This window comes from Martes martes (assembly GCF_963455335.1).
Source record: "Martes martes genome assembly, chromosome: 3".
NCBI lineage: Eukaryota > Metazoa > Chordata > Mammalia > Carnivora > Mustelidae > Martes > Martes martes.
Genome location: NC_137890.1, coordinates 128,302,663 through 128,319,847, shown reverse-complemented (window position 1 = coordinate 128,319,847; position 17,185 = coordinate 128,302,663). Strand labels below are relative to the sequence as shown.

At 37.7% G+C, this 17,185-nt stretch overlaps 1 protein-coding gene across 2 annotated transcripts in view; it reads left to right on the top strand.

The window, feature by feature from the left end:
- Positions 1–13,371, top strand: part of PDK1 (pyruvate dehydrogenase kinase 1) — a 31,589-nt gene extending 18,218 nt beyond the window's left edge. The window contains exons 9-11 of one of the 2 annotated variants that reach the window (XM_080798239.1): positions 5,937–6,047; positions 8,281–8,394; positions 10,749–13,371. In XM_080798239.1, the coding sequence (XP_080654365.1) occupies positions 5,937–6,047; positions 8,281–8,394; positions 10,749–10,889 (366 nt within the window). In that variant the 3' untranslated portion in view covers positions 10,890–13,371. The remainder of the gene's footprint in view (positions 1–5,936; positions 6,048–8,280; positions 8,395–10,748) is intronic. The other variant, XM_080798240.1, reaches the window with a different exon arrangement.
- The last annotated feature ends 3,814 nt before the right edge of the window (positions 13,372–17,185 follow it).

Genomic DNA, 17,185 nt, shown 5'->3' with positions numbered 1-17,185 from the left:
AATAGCTGATTTAAAATCTTTGTTTAGGGACTCCTGGGTGTTTGAGTTGGTTAAGCATCCGCCTTCAGCTCAGGTCATGACCCCAAGGTCCTGGGATCGAATCCCATATTGGGCTCCTTGCTCAGCGGGGAGTCTGCTTCTCCCTCTGCCCCTCCTCCACTCATTCTCTCTCGCTGTCTCACTTTTCCGCTCTCTCTGTCAAGTAAATAAATTCTTTAAAAAATACATAGATTTTGTTCAGTAAATCTAAGTTTCCTCAGATATAGTGTGTATTGATTCTGTCTTTTCCCCTTTGCATAGGCCATACTTTCTTGTTTCCTCTCATCTCTTATAGTTTCTGTTCAAAACTAAACATTTAAAATAATACAGTGTGACAACTCTGAAGATCAGATACTTACCCTCTCCCCAAGATTAGTTATTTGTTTGTTTAGTGAGTCTTTAAGCTATTTCTCTAAAGTCTTCATACTTTAAATTGTATGGCCACTAAAATTTACTTTGTTAGTTTAGTGGTGAACTAATGATTGGACCAAAAGTTCCTTAAATGCTTGCCATCTCCCAGTCTTTGTAAAGGGTCTCCATCTGCATATTGGGGCACACCTTCAACACTCAGCAAGGCACTTGACAACTCTGACTTAACCTTTGGGTCCTGCGTGTACAGAACCTCAGTCCACCAGAGATGAAAACTTTCCCGAACACGAACAGAGCCCTGGGTATATATATGACCTTTTAGATTCCCAGGATATCCTCGAGCTTTTCTAAGCCCCTAAGGACATCTGACTTGCTGAGTTTTCCTGTTAAGGTTTTTGTTTAGTCTGTTTGCCTTAACTGTTGTACACTGCCCTAGGCAGCCTTCAAATTAATTAATTATCTCTCTTTTTGACAAATGTTTCTGAGGATGGGAAGTGGGTGCACACAAGACTTTCTGCATTGGCGAGTGCAGAATCAGGCCAAAGAACGATAGCCTTCCCAGTGGCTGCCAGGCTGCCGGTTTCACTCTGATTCAGTTATTGATGGGAGGTGGGGGTGAGTATAAGCCAAGTTAAAACACCACGGAGTCCGTTGTTTTTCTTGACTAAATGCTCCCCAGGTCGCTGCAAGACTTTGGTTAATTTCTAGAGTTCTGATCAAAGTTGACTCTGACAGTATTTGCCTTTTTCTTGGTGCTTTGATGGATGAGACACTTTTCCTTTTTCCACTATTTTTGCTGACGTAACTCCTGCTATTCCTTTTGAGAAGACTTCTGCTTATTCCAATTCCTGTTCTTTTGTATACGACCAGTTTTAAGTGTCAGGTTTTGTTGTTTTGTATCTTTTAACTAAAGCTTTTAAGATCTTTTCTTCAGCTCTGTTCTGAAATTTCTTAATGATGTGACTTGGTATGGGTCTTTTCTTACTCATTGAGCTGGGCCCTTTAGAATTTCCACTGTTTCTTTGGTGCTTTCTTCCCTACTGCTTCATTTTCCAATAGTCCTGTTTGGAGGATGTTGGGCTTCATGAATTGATCCTCTGATTTTTCTTATCTTTTTTCTGCTGCTTTTTATCTCTTTAAACTTTTCATTCTACTCTGTGAGATGCCCTCAACTTTGAATTCCCAACTCTTGTATTGAATTTTTGTTTCTATTATCTTATAAATTTCTGGGAACTTTTTATTTTTTATCATTCCTTTTTTATAGTATTCTGTTTAGTTTTATCTTCTTTTATCACTCTGAGGATAATAATAGCTGTTTTTTTCTAAAAAATTAATATGCCTTAACTCTCTACACTGTTTCCTCTGAGTTTCTTTTTTCTGTTTATCTCTCTTGGCTGTTCATTTAAAAAGAGTGATGCACACATAAATGTATGGCAAATACCATCTGTTTGCTAAAAAAGTAATGTGAATGCATCACTTTTTTTCAGCCCAGATGCTAATGTATGTCTATTTTTTGGTTGGTTATGTGTCAGCTACTTGCTCGTTAAGGTTTACTTGATTCAAAATAAATCCCACATGTCTTCTGCTTGGGGACCTCAGTTGTGCTACAGCATTGCCTTTCTCATAACCTTTTGCTGTTTTGTCTTTCATGTGCTTTTGCATGTTGGTCTGTAGCTGTTTGCTTTTACTTGTGGTTATCCATCACAGCGTGGATTAAGATTCACCGAATTCTTAGACACTTAGCAGAGACTTGGCCTGTGCTGGTGGGCAGGATTTGTTTGGGGAATCTGTCTCTTTAGTGTCAAAGTTTCATAATGACCCAGCGATTCCATTCCTAGGTACATACCCAAAGAAATGAGAACAGGTATTCAAGCAAAAATGTATACAGGAAAGTTCATAGCAGCATTATTCATAATAGCTGAAAACTGGAAATGTCCCAGGCGTCCATCAACTGATGAACAGATCAATAAAATGTGGTACAGCCATCTAATGGAGTATTGTTGGGCCATAAAAAGAGATGAAGTATGGGTACCTGCTACAGTGTGGCTGCTAGCTACAATACTGAAAAGATTACACTAAGTGAAAGAAACCAGTCATATCATACAACTCCATTTAATGAAATGTCCAGAATTGGCAAATGTATAGGGACAAGAAACAGATTAGTAGTTGCTTAGGAGTCTGACCAAGAGTCCAGGGTTTTTTTTTGAGGTAATAAAAATATTCTAAAATTTGTGGTGAGGGTTGTACATATCTACTTATATATTAAAAACTATCGAGTTTCACAGTTTAAATAGGTGAATTTTATGGTACATGAATTACTTTAATAAATCTGTTTAAAAAAAAAAAAAGAAAGGAAGACTCAGAAGCGTCTTGAAAAGGCTGTTCTAGAAGCCCCTGTAAAGGCCCTACCAATATTAGGCTCTTCCTCCACATATCCAGGGTCACATGACCAAATCTGCTCCTGTTAAATAAATGCTTGCTTTAATTTCTTCAGTAGAGTTTTCATCCCCATCACTAGTACAGGATTTTCAGGATCAAGGTCTGCTTTTAATCTGTCTATAGAAACATAGAAAACTAGTACTAAATGATATATATTAGAAAGTCAACAGGATGGCTTATATTTGAGTTTTTAAATGGTTTTTGTATAGTCTTTCTTCCCATTCTTTTAGCTTATTCAAATTTTTTATATTTTTCACCTTTTTTCCATTGGCTAAGAATCCTGTGAGAGAGTTGGTTTTTTTCTGGCTGATGACTCTAGCTGGTCTTTTAGACTTGGTGTTTGTGCTATACTCAGTAAATAAAATAAGTGTTAACAGCCACCTGTCTTTTGAATTAAAATGTCAATGTCTTGGTTCGTTCCCTGTTGGTGATTTTACAAACTAAACATTGAGAAAGCTGTTGAGGAGGAGACTTCAGGAGCTCTGGGTGAGTTCAGGGTTAGTTAATCTTCTGCTTTTAGAGTTGTCATCAAGTTCATTTCCCTTGAATCTGAAATTCACACAAATTACCCCAGGGAGGCCAGTGTTATGGGGAACAGGAAGTTAGGGATGGTAACTCTTGGTTAGATGACATTGCGAAGTGGTGATTTCATACACCAAAGAGAAAACTTGAAAAATAAAAATTTTGGCAAACTTCTCTTTCTCAGCCTTTCTGTTGACATTACTGCATATCACCCATCTCTTTCATGATATCTTTACATTTCCTTGGCATAGGCTTCTGATGATGATTCTCGATTTTTTCTTCAAAATATCTTGATCAGAAGTTTAATTTTCACGTATCTTTCTCAACGTGTTTCTCATCAGACTGCCATTCTTCTTAAATGTGCACAGACCAACTGTCTGTCCCTCTCTCCCATTAATCCTTTCTCCCCTTTTTCCAAAGAACTCAAATCTTCTGGCATAATATCATCTGTTACAATTCCCTTAGAAACTCTTTTGACCACTTTAAAAATCTGGTTCCAGTTTATTGTGCCTTTGGCTGCAAAGCAAAGGAGGTTAGCTTTATCAGTTTTTAGTTACATTCTTATGGCTTAGTTTACCCCCTTTACCTGTAAGAAGACGCTTCTCAAAGTCACCTCTGTCCTTTCTACTCAGCTCTCTGCTTTTCTCATACTGGCCTCTAGCGAGAAATTACTTCTTGTTTCATATAAGATTGTTGTCGTCTTTCTGGCCAGAGGTTAAGGAAAACCAGGAAGTACTTACTGAAGTCTACTTTTTATCTTAATATCTATTCTAATATATTGTTTACTTTATAGAACACCCACACTTCTTACTCATGTTACCAGTAAATGTGCAGCAGAACATTAAATTAAAGGATGAGTAATTAACAAATTGATGGATTCCAGAAAATACCCAGAGCTCTTTATTAATCTTATGAAAATAAATTTCTTCACTGGACTTTGAATTCATAGCCAAAAACAATTTCAAGCATGCTTATGTTCAAGTTCTAACTAAAGTCTTTGTATATTTTTATACTGTGATTTTCTAATTGTAGGTGTATCAGAGGCAAGCCCTCAAGTGGTATTTCAAAGCATATTTTTATTTTAAAAATTAAAGTATCTGTCATTTTCATTATGAAAGTAATATATATGCATACTGTAAACATATTTAAAATTCATATAAAAACTCAACTATAAGCTATCCAGGCTTGACTTTTTTTTTATAATGCTCTTTTAAACTTACTTGTGATCAAGTCTTTGATTTTTTCTTTCTTTCTTTTTTTTTTTTTTTTTTTGAGTAGTCTCTACACCCTACGTGGGGCTCAAATTCATGACCCCAAGATTAAGAGTTGGATGCTATACCAATTAAACCAGCCAGGCACCCCCAGCCTACTGACTTTTTAACTATTCAACACTATCTATCCATCTACCTATTTATTCATTCATTCACATATATGTGTACCACACACGCACACACATGTACACACACACGTTAAACCAGATTTGTTTGTATATTAATGTTACAGATAGTAGAGTCAATTTAGATTTTGTGACAAAGGAAAATGTACAATAATTTGGAAAATAAGGCCACGTTAACTGTAAAGGAAAACAGAATGAAAGTAGTCTCTAAATAAATTACTAAATTCAGCCTAACATGTGATTTGAGTTGAGAAATGACTTAGAACAATCCAAAGACAAGTGTACTCTAAACTCAAAAGGAAGTTGTCTGGGGGTCTGTGCTGCTGAATAGTATTGTGTGGACCTCTTTCACACCAGTACTTACAGTTCTACACAATATTTCATGGCTCAGTGGTTTTCTATTTTAGAATGTGCTTTAGTTTACTTCAGTAGTCCCCTATTTAGGTTATAATCCAGTTTTAGCTATTCTGCATAGTGCTGTGGTGGATATTCTCATACATACTTTGCATACTTCTTTGATTTTTTTTTTTTTTTAGGATAAACACCGTTGGGTGAGAGGGTTCATGCATTTTGAATCTGATTGTCAAACCGCCCGCCAAAAAGGAATAACAAATTCATTGTTACATCCAGGATAGACTTAGTTTATGCCCCGTTCTGTGCTCGCTGCACTGTGGATGTGTGGCCAGTGAGAGGCAGAGCCACAGCACTGACTCTGTATTATGATAGAGCTTATTATGCATTAGAATTGTGCACATAGAACTGGAGTTCTATGAAGTCTACCAGTAAGGAAAACGTTTACACTCACAACCTGGATTGCATGGTACTTGTTTTGAAAAGCAGTACTTTCTTTGGGCACCTGTGTGGCTCAGGTGGTTAAGCAGCTGCCTTTGGCTCAGGTCATGATCTCAGGGTCCTGGGATCAAGCCCCGCTCTGGCTCCTTGCTCAGCGGGGTCTCTGCTTGTCTTTCTCCCTCTGCCCCTGCTCTTGCTTGTGTGCTTCTCTCCCTCTCAAATAAATAAATAAACAATCCTGAAAGAGAGAGAGAAGGAAAGAAGAAAGAAAAAGAAAGAAAGAGCAATACTTTCCCATCAGCAGTTAAACTGTGAGTGTGTCTTGGTGTTTTGCTGTTTATGGGACTTGGTCACAAGGCATGATCCATTCTCACCTTAGATGAGTGACCGAGGAGGTGGTGTTCCTTTGAGGAAAATTGACAGACTCTTCAACTACATGTATTCAACTGCACCCCGGCCTCGTGTTGAAACGTCCCGAGCAGTGCCCCTGGTATGTGATCAAGAAATAACAAAGTGTAAAAAAAAGAAGAAAGAATTGAATGTGTTTCTGTGAATTGAAAAAAAATAAAATGAATACCAAATAAATTACCAAATAAATCAGTTAAGCAATTATGTAGGGTATCCATGAGGGAGAAAGGAAGCTATTAGGAAAAAACACTTTCCTCTGAATTTAAACAGCCTGTGGCTCATTTCTTCATTTGATTGAAAAGAGCACAAGACAGTGAATATTGTTTCACAGTTCTTACTGCCAAGCTGGCTAGTGATATGTCAGTAGTTTCATGTGGTTAACCACATTTTGATATACTATGTCTAATAGGAAGACTGAGTTACCAGTTTTGCTAGCATTTGGTCAACACTGATTGACTCTTCAGTGTTGATTTTTTTTTTCTCATGTACTTATAATTAGAAAAAAATCTCATAATCTAGACTCAGAAAAAAGACTAGAGTTCTCATCACTTAATTGCCCACCTGGAAAAGGCTCAAATTATAATTGTGGTGGTAGTATTTTTTATTGATATCAGTCACCTGTTTTTGGGTTTCCTTGCTCTCTAACCCCTAAAAAAGCACTTTGCCAAATATCTGACCTGTAACTTGGGGAGAACTATTCTTCCGGGCTTTGAAACTTCTCTGGCATATGTGCTGGAGTCAGGCTAGAAGAGATGAAATGCAGTATAAATGAGTATAAAATAGATGGATCTATTTTAGATTCTTCCCAAGAAGTTACTAGAAGGACTTAGAGTTGCACCTGTTACACAGCACAGATTCTGTACTCAGCTGTAATCTAGTTTATGTCTTACCATGCTTTTAAAATGATTACACCAGGACTGTGCTGCTCACACTAAGGTGCGTATGCCTCCATGCACTGGCAGACAGACACAGTCAAATAACAAACATGAGCCCCTTCTTAGATTCTGATTTTACTGTAAGAAGTAAGGGAGGGAGGGGTGTATAAATCACAGAGCTGTGGGTAGGAATGGTAAGGGATCCAGGGCTGGGAGCAGGAGAGCTGTCACCACCCTGAATTGAAGGGAGAAGTTGTTAGCGGAACCCAGAAGAAAGGATAGTAACCAAGCAGCTGCTTATACTCAAGGGGTCTAATCCCAAGGGAAGCTACCCTCAGCGGGAAGGAAACAGGAATGACTTCTGTGACTAGACTCCCTCTGAGCTCCTACTGGGTTCCCCATTGTTTGGACCCACTGGAAGCAGAGGGCAGGGGAATCGTTGATAGCATCCTCCCAGGGCAAGGAGCCATGTGGAGAATGGGTAGTTATTTGGAAGGGTAAACAGAAACTCTGGTCAGAAGAGCCAAGGAATAAACAAATGGGAGAGGTAGATGAAGCCAGAGCCTACATTTGTTAGCAGCACTCTGATTCCTGAATCCGCGTAAGCTTTTAACTAAAGTGTTACATGGAGTATCATTGAATGTCTGGCTTGGTGATAAAAACTGTTTTTACACTTGTCCAAATCTTTTGCTTTGTATTAAAGAATTTGTAAGATTTATTCAGGTAAGGAAGGCCATTCCAGGTACAGGAGACAAGATGAACAAAGACACAGAAATGAAAAACAACATTTGTTTGAGGAACTTAAGAGCTGGAGATTTGGTCCAGCTGGACTAGAAAGTGAGAGGCAGAGACCTGAGGTCTTGAAAGTTCTTTTTAGAAGCTTGAATTTTTATCTCAAGGGAGTGGGTTGGGGATGGTAGGCGGGTAGGTCATGGTGTTAGTGGTGATGTGCTTTGTAGGTTTTTAAACAGGGGAGTGAGTTGTCAGTGAGTGACAAAGTGGACTTATTATTGATCTATCCAAGGTTCAGAACACAGGCTGGAAATTCATGGTATGAAGTCAAGAGATGTATCTCTGAGACTGCCAACAAAGCTTTTTCTACTCTTGTCCTGAAAGAGAGAACATGTTTAATATGATACTGCCCAAAGCAGTATTGGGATACCCTAGAGCAAGGCAGCAAAGAAGAGCAATGTGCTGTTCTAGGTCTACATGAGTCATTTTATAGAAAAAAGGAAAATGAGTTTTAAATGACCAGAGGGGAGCCATCTAATGTAGTGCCCCAACTAGGCTTCAGCTTGATCTGTATTAGTGGTTAAGTACTAATGAGCTCTTAGATGCAGGCTCCGATAGCTTCAGGATACTCAGAAGCATTCATTTTAACTAGAAAAGTATTTCACTGTGTGGCTTTCTGAATAGAATTTCACTTTTCTCATCAAACAGGCTGGTTTTGGTTATGGATTGCCCATATCACGTCTTTATGCCCAATACTTCCAAGGAGACCTAAAGCTATATTCTCTAGAGGGTTATGGGACAGATGCAGTCATCTACATTAAGGTAATAACTGTAGTCTTTTTGATTTAATGATAATTCTTTTGGTTATAAGAAAAGATGCCAGTATTTAGCTGTAATGAAATTTTCTTCTACCTCATCAATGTTAAAATATAAGAATATGGTTTTTACATAGGATCCCATGTATTTTCACAAATGATCTCCTTTACTGGGAGAAAGGACATACTCTGACCTGTGATGATCAGGACTATAGCTGTTAACAGAAAAAAAGTCGGGCTGAAGTGGGAAATCACAAGTTATATATGACACAAATTTAATGTTAATGCAAAACACCTGAATGGACATTGATCCCCCAATCTTTTGATGTACTGCCAGGGTCTTTTCTCCATATATGAGTCTGCAGATTCACGTTTCGGTTGTCTCTCCTGCAGAAGCTATACTTACCATGTATTGTTTTGATTTCTTTAAACAAAGAAACAACCAACTGCATAGTCTTTTTATTTATGTGTAGTCCTTTACAGATGTCTTCTGACTCGGATCTGACAGCAATCTGTATGTAACTTTTACTTCATGACTCTTTCCAAAGCATTCATCTTAGTTTTCAAAGCATCTCCCCCTACCATCCATCCATTTATTTATTTATTTTGCATTTCGTTTAAGCAATACTTGATTAAATTATGTGATTACAGTGACAGATGTGAGTGCATAAACGTATTTGGAAACAAGCACAGGGGACGCTTGTCAGGCATATAGCTCACCTGGTGGGAGCAGAAGCATTTAACCTACTGGCCTGTGATGTTCCATGTGTTTATCCGAGTTCAGCATATTTTACAGGGTTGGAGAGCCACCGAACCCCACCAGCCCCCTGGATTGGTTAAGCAGTGGGCAGTTGGTACCTAACTTAGTGACTCAAGTTTCTTGTTCCGGCCACTAGATGGCACCTGTTTTATAGGAAATGGTGAAGACCATTTATAAGTTTATCCAAAAAGGTTAAATTCTTTCAAGATAATAATTCTTTCTCTTTTCTTTTAAACCATCTTAATTGTGAATAACTTGAAAAGGGCAACATGAAGGTAACATTTTTATCACCAAATGTATCATTTTTGATCTAGCCCATAAATCAAGTTCTGGTAGTTCTGGCATATTTAAAGGGAATATGTAGGTGAAAGGTATTTAATTCCACTTTGGAAAAAACAGAAGACAGGAATCTTATGAAATCATTAAAATCAGGGGCCTCCTCAGTGGCTCAGTCTGACTCTTGATACCAGCTCAGGTTGTGATCTTCAGGTCATGAATTCAAGCCCCTACTGGGCTCCACATTGGAGGTGGAGCCTACTTTAAAAAAAAGGAGGGGGTGCCTGGGTGGCTCAGTGGGTTAAAGCCTCTGCTTTCGGCTCAGGTCATGATCCCAGGGTCCTGGGATCGAGCCCCGCATCGGGCTCTCTGCTCAGCGGGGAGCCTGCTTCCCCCTCTCTCTCTGCCTGCCTCTCTGCCTACTTGTGATCTTTGCCTGTCGAATAAATAAATAAAATCTTTTAAAAAAAATCATTAAAATCAATCAAAAACTTTCCTTACCATTATCGGAATGAAATTTCCTTTTCAATATTTTCTACGTCTTGGGAATACCCATAACCTAAGGTCAGCATCCTACTGAAATATCATAACTTGAAGAAGATAAGGAGGAACATGGTTTATCTCAGGTTCCAGCAATTTGCAGGAAACTGAATAGAACAGTGTGAATCAATGGCAATGATACGTTGGAAATGCGAAATGATGCACAATGTAGATATCACATCCGCTATAACTGAAATTGGTGGCTCAAACGGCAGGAGGAGAAGACACAGGGTCAAACCCAAGGCCAAGAATTTGTCAGTCAAAAGCCTTAGACATAGTTTTGTATTTATTGATAATGTTGTTATGATGACTTTTCAAAGTCCGTGACTATGCTGGAAAAAATAGTATTTCTTCTAACAAATAATTGAAATAGATGTCATGAAATGATTTTACAATTATGTATATTAAGGTGCATATGTCAGTTTTTATGCATTTATACTTAAATGGCTTTTTCAGTTAACCAACTTCTGTTCTGGGTCATGTTTTTATAAGAGGTGTCTCCTATACCTGTGTAAAATTCCAATCCAGCAGCTTCCAGGCTGTTTGGACAATTACTGCAAACAAAAAACTCAATGTGCACACCAAGCAGTGCCATAGACTTAGTAAATAATGCATTGTAAATATGTACACTGTTTCAAAATATATATAGATGGTGTGAATGATTAGTAAAGTACAAATTCAGTAAAGCACTGTTTAATTTGGAGTAACCTTTTGCCACTGTATACTTTCTCAAATAGTGGATTCCAAGAAAAAATGCCAGACTTAGGTCCCACTTTTTCTTTCAGGCTTTGTCAACAGAATCGATAGAGAGACTCCCAGTGTATAACAAAGCTGCCTGGAAACATTACAACACCAACCATGAGGCTGATGACTGGTGTGTCCCCAGCAGAGAACCAAAAGACATGACAACATTTCGCAGTGCCTAGATACGCTTGGAACACCTGGCAAATCCAGATGTGGCTTTTGTATTAAATTTGGAAGGGATGATGTTCAGAACTACATTATACCAAATGCTTCACATGTTTTTTTCAAAATTAACTATTTGGGTAGAATAAATGGAAAGTGAATTCCATTTATATCTGTTAAACCTCCTAAAGAATGAAACTGTATCTATTTTGCACTTATATTTTCACAGTTAATTGAACATATTTTTAAACAACTGCAGTTTTGGTCAACTTTCCTCTTTATGGTAGACTTCAGAAGCATGGGAGTCTTTGGGTTTCTGCAGAAAGCTTTGTGGTTTTTAAAGAACTTTTCATTTATGCGTGTTAGAAACCTTTCCTTAATGATTCTGATTAGCTAGTTAGCCATCCACCTGTTTTTTGGAATTCTGCCATCCTTTCTTACTGTGTAATGACAGCTGTAATAAGATGGTCTTCAAATGTACCAGTGAGTAAGTAGAAAACAGTTGCCATGTAAATGTAGCACCAGCCGCCTTTCAGCATCTACATGCATCACCTTCACTCTGAAGTTGATTTTTCATTTTTTAATTCCATTCCAGAGGATTGTAATAGGTTCCCTGTGGAGCTAAGCCAAGATCGTAAGCAATCTACTCTGAATGTGCTTGTGATTAATGCAGGGGGAAATTTTTATACTAAAAACAAGTTAGCAGCTGCTAAAATTCTAGAGAAGAAATTGAGGTTGAAGCAGTAAGTCCACAAAATTGAACTATTGATTATTGAGATTACCTAGGGGAGCTTTTGAGAGACAGAGTTTTTTTGGGTCCTGTTCCAGACATACAGAATCAGACTCTCAACTGAGTCTGGAGCCCAGAAATCTCAATTTTTAAAATGCTTCCCAGGTGAGTCTGATGCCTCACCTAGTTAGGAAACTACCCTTTTAAAGTGAATGTTAAAACGTAACAGAGATCTTTAGGTTTTGATTTTCACTTACTGCAAGGTCAGGCTTCTAGACTCCAGGAGAGACCAACATTCTCAGGCCTGGTGCAATTAAAAGCAGGTAGGCAAAGTGACTACATGAGAACAGTCAGGTAACCGAAGAATCAGAACCATTAAAGCACAAGTATTGATGAAGAACATGTATTTTATAAGAAATATTTAGATTTTGTTACCAGGAAAAATTCAACCAGGGCTTACCAACAGTTCTTTGCATTCATATGGTGATTTCTAGTTTACAAATACTTTGGTGTAATATAACTCTGCTGGGCTTTACAACAGATGTAGAACAGGTGGTATCATCCTTGTTTTGAGACTCAGAGTATGGCCCAAGGTTGCACAGAATTGGAGTCAGGGCCTGAGTGGTCTCTGCTGATCACTGTCAGCTGCCAGGTCTGGGAAGCCGTGAAATTAGGAGACTGTGGTATTAGTTAGACCTCAATTTTTAAGGTGACAGGGAACTATTGAAAATGAATTTTAAAGTAAGATTTTAAATATGTCCAAAACAGCTTTACTACTTAAAGGTGGGAACTTTATCTGGAAAATGCTTTGGGCTGAAACACCTCATTCTCAAAAGGATTATGTGTTTAACAATTCTGTATAAATTTGTAAATCAGAAGGGATGGAAGAGGGCAGTGAGTCCGGGACCATTATGTGAGAGGTGATAGTCCTGAGACTCAGGGTGAGTGGTTTGCCTGGGCCTTCTTAGCCAGTTTGACCAAATGTTGGAAAAAGAGATCTTTTACCCAATATATCGTTCCTTAATTATGGATTTTGTGAAAAATAATAGAATATGCTAATGGTGACATATTAGTTCAAGGTGTTACAGTTTATTAGCTTTAAATTACACTCTTTTGGTAATGATGAAATATTTTAGAATTCTTTGAATCAAAATACTTTCTTTCCTAAATGAGACATTTGTATAACTGACATAAACTTGATGTTTTACTTATAAAACACTTTCCCTCCCTCCCCCAAATTAAAGTTTTTCTCTATTTATGAGCTCAGTAATAATATTTTTAAAGCAAAAGTGAAATGTTTTCCTTTAGCTTCTTTTTAAGCTATAGCCTCTTTTTTACTTTGTTATATGGTAATGGACAGAAAGTTACATAAAAAAGTGTTTGAGGGGTAGCATTCTCCTCTATGGTTTCAAATCATTGTGCTACCTGGAAAATTTTTAGATTCTTAGATTTTTAGATTCTTAACCTATTTTCTCCACCAGCATTTAGTGTGATGCCATGTAGATACAGAAGTATATAGAAGGGTGAGAAGTGGATACTAAGTGATTTCTTCTTATAACCTGGGCATTTAATAAATGTGCCAACATTTTTTAGGAAGATTCGCAAAAATATTCTGCCCTATCCTTAAAATACTGGCTGACTTTAGATATCTTCATACTTAATAGTGATCACTTTCTTGCACTGTGAAGTTTTTACATGAAGATGTTGAAGTGGAAGTCTACCATATGATTTTATAAAATGTTTTGTGTGTGGCAATAAACTGAAAACATGGACCAAGTCTTATTTTGAAAATTAATTGGGTCAATTTAGGGTTTTCTAATATAATTATATTTTTAAAATTAAAATCTCTTCCACTACCAAGTGTCAGTGTTCCATAAATATTCAAATAGTTGCACCTAGATGGCTCACACTGAGTCTCACTGTCTTCGGTAGAGAAAATGTTTGGAACTTAGGTCTCTAATGTGTATATTCTAATGGAGAAGGCAAGAGGTAGAATTTGTCTGGTTTGAGTTATACCAGGTTTTAAATATCCAAAATCTACCGATGACTGACTCACTGCTTGTGTGATTTTTGAAAGGTTGTATTAATGTGCTCTTTGAATAACTTTTCACTATGTAAGTAATGTAGGAAAGGCCTTTATTTGACTAGCATTACCCTCTGTACCCTCAATTGAAGAATCAGAACTAAATCTAGTCAAAGGTAGATTCCTGTGTTTATTCCTGAATAATGGAACATGATGGCAACTTCCCATCATTGTTAAATCCCACAAGCTCCATAATCAACTCCATAGGTGGAAAAAGTGGGGAAACCAACCACTAGTGTTTCTGTTCCTTTGTGGCCCGTGAGTGGCTCATCAGAGAGGAAGCCAGAAATCAGTCAACCAGTTTCAGTTTGTGTCTTCAATTGCTTTGTCATAAATGTAAGGTTTTCACAGATGGGTAATCGGGATTGAGCTAGCTGGTTTGCAAATAGGGATTTTCCTGGAGGAACTTTACATCCTTTGTGATTAACTTCTGACCCCAATGATTAATCTTCTTACAGCCAAGCCCGATGCTTGAAAAAATACTATAATGAGGTATGAAGGATTTTATATATGTCAAAAAACGCGCACTGGTTTGCTGAGTTTAGGCATTCTAAAACTAGACTGCCCTTTTGTTCTATTTATGTGTTTGGAAAGAATTAGACACCACCACACACTCTTTTTTAGAGTCTTCACATTTCTTTACCAATTGCTAACCATAGGATTTTAGCAGGAAGAGACAAGATTGCCGTTTTGTTTCTTTAATTTACAACATGAAACTTAATCTGTATATATATATATATAAAAACAGTGTGGGACACCTGGGTGGCTCATTTGGTTAAGCATCTGCCTTCGGCTTGGGTCATGATTCCAGGGTGCTGGGATCGAGTCCCATAATAGACTCCTTGCTCAGTGGGGAGCCTGCTTCTCTCTCTGCCTCTGCCTGCCACTCTGCCTGCTTATGCACTCTCTCTCTCTCTCTCTCTCTCTCTCTGACAAATAAATAAATAAAATCTTAAAAAAAAAGAACAGTACTTGTCACTTAGCGAACATAATATAGGTGTATATTATTATTCTTAGTAATACTCTCTTCACTGGGGCCAGTATTATACATAGTTATACACAGTCCAACTGTAATTTTAAAAAGATTTTCAGCAGTGAGGTTGTGTTTTAATGGGTTTGGAATATGTTTCTAGGTCCCTTCATTCTGGTGTAAAATGGCCCATTTTTCCTGCAAAACGTTAGCCCTTTTTTCTTACCTTGCAAAAGCTGCTATTTTTATTAGGAAATAGTAAACAGCTATCTTTTACTCTACTAAATTACAGACTTTTGAGCAAAAATAGACAATTTTCTTTCTAGGAAGGTAAACTACAGAAACTTTGCTTTGAGTGTTACATTCATTTGGGAATTATTTTCTCAAAGTCTAGAAGTGCACTTCCTGCAGTTGTCACATAGAATATTGCGAGGAATTCTGTAGTTTGGAATGGAAATGTTGACATCTGTTTATACTAAGTTCAAAGTGGTGAAAATTTCCTTTCGGAAACAGTTTATGAAGCCAGGACATTTTAAAAGTTTAACTCAAATGTGAAAGGCAAAAAAAAAAATGTGAAAGGCCACAGTATTCTTGCCTTGATTTTATACTTTGATGTCTTCCATTATAGAATTCAAAATACAATGGTTATAGAATTATAATACTGCATAAAAATATGTATTTGTCTAAAAACTTTAAAAAGTCCATCTGATTACATAACTGAAATAGAATGAAATAGAAATTGAGTGTCATTTATTTTACTCTTACAGTATAAAAATCATCTGATTTGATACGAACTATTTCTTTTCATCGTTTACTTTTAGTATCTCCCACAATGCCCAGTACATAGGAGGCACTTACAACTGTATGTTCTGTGAATGCGTAATGAATCATGAATTCAACATGTGCCCTTTCTCAAAATGAACTCACACAAAAAGGAATCAGTGCAATAAAGAAAACTAAGTAGTAACCAGCACAAGAAACCTAGCCAAAGGAAAGAATACAGAAGAAAAGTTGAAGGAATAGCAAAGCTGCACTATTAAAGCTATGGGTTTGTTTTAAAGTATAAAGAAGTAAGTGAGTTGAAAATAGAGCTACCCTACGACCCAGCAATTGCACTACTGGGTATTTACCCCAAAGATACAAATGTAGTGATCTGAAGGGGAACATGCACCCCAATGTCCACAATAGCCAAACTATGGAAAGAGCCCGGATGTCCATCAATAGATGAATGGATAAAGATGTGGTACACACACACACAGGCATATTATGCAGCCATCAAAAATGAAGTCATACCCTTTGCAACTATGTGGATGGAACTAAAGGGCACCATGCTAAACGGAATAAGTGAATCAGAGACAATTACCATATGATCTCACTGATATGAGGAATTTGAGAAACAAGGCAGAAGATTGTACGGGAAGGAAGGAGGAAATGAAACAAGATGATACCAGAGGGGGAGACAAACCATAAGAGACTCTTAATCTCAGGAAACAAACTGAGGGTTGCTGGAGGGTAGGGGGGAGGGATAGGGTGGCTGGGTGATGGACACTGGGGAGGGTATGTGCTATGGTGAGCACTGTGTATTGTGTAAGACTGATGAATCAGATCTGTACCCCTGAAACAAATAATACATTATATGTTGATAATCAAATTTTTAAAACACTATCCTTGAAAAAATTTTTAAATAAAAATTTAAAAAGTAAATGAGCGAACACTGTTAGGGTAGGTGTGGCCCCAAATAGCAGTAGGCAGTACCTCTGGGGAACCTTTGTAAGCTGCATCAAAAAAGGGCTACTGCCGGTAATGAATCATGGAACACTACGTCAAAAACTAAGGAAGTACTGTATGGTGACTCACATAACATAATAACAAAATAAAATAAATGTAAAGAACATTCTGTGTAAAAGCAAAAAACAAAGTGGGGGGGGGGGCAGAGAAACCAGTAGCAAGGACTAATCTGGGAAAAAGACCCAAATGAACAGTATTTAGATAAAAACAAGAAAATATAACTACAAGTGGAGATTGAAAATAATTGTAAGAATACCATTAACTTTATGAACAAAATTTTGAAAATGTAAAAGAAATGGATTCATGGGGCGCCTGGGTGGCTCAGTGGGTTAAAGCCTCTGCCTTCGGCTCAGGTCATCATCCCAGGGTCCTGGGATCGAGCCCCGCATCGGGCTCTCTGCTCATCAGTGAGCCTGCTTCCTCCTCTCTCTCTGCCTACTTGTGATCTATGTCTGTCAAATAAATAAATAAAATCTTTTAAAAAAAATGGATTCATCCAAGAGATTTTGGCAATTTAAATCAACCAATAACTACTAAGGAAATAGAATTAGTAATCATAACGACACCTCACCAAAGAGAAGTGAGATGGGGGAAATCAGAGAGGGAGACAAACCATGAGAGACTGTGGACTCTGAGAAACAAACTGAGGGTTTCGGAGGTGAGGGGAGCGGGGGTTTGGGTGAGCCTGGGAGGGCACGTATTGCATGGAGCAGTGGGTGTGGTGCATAAACAATGAATTTTGGAA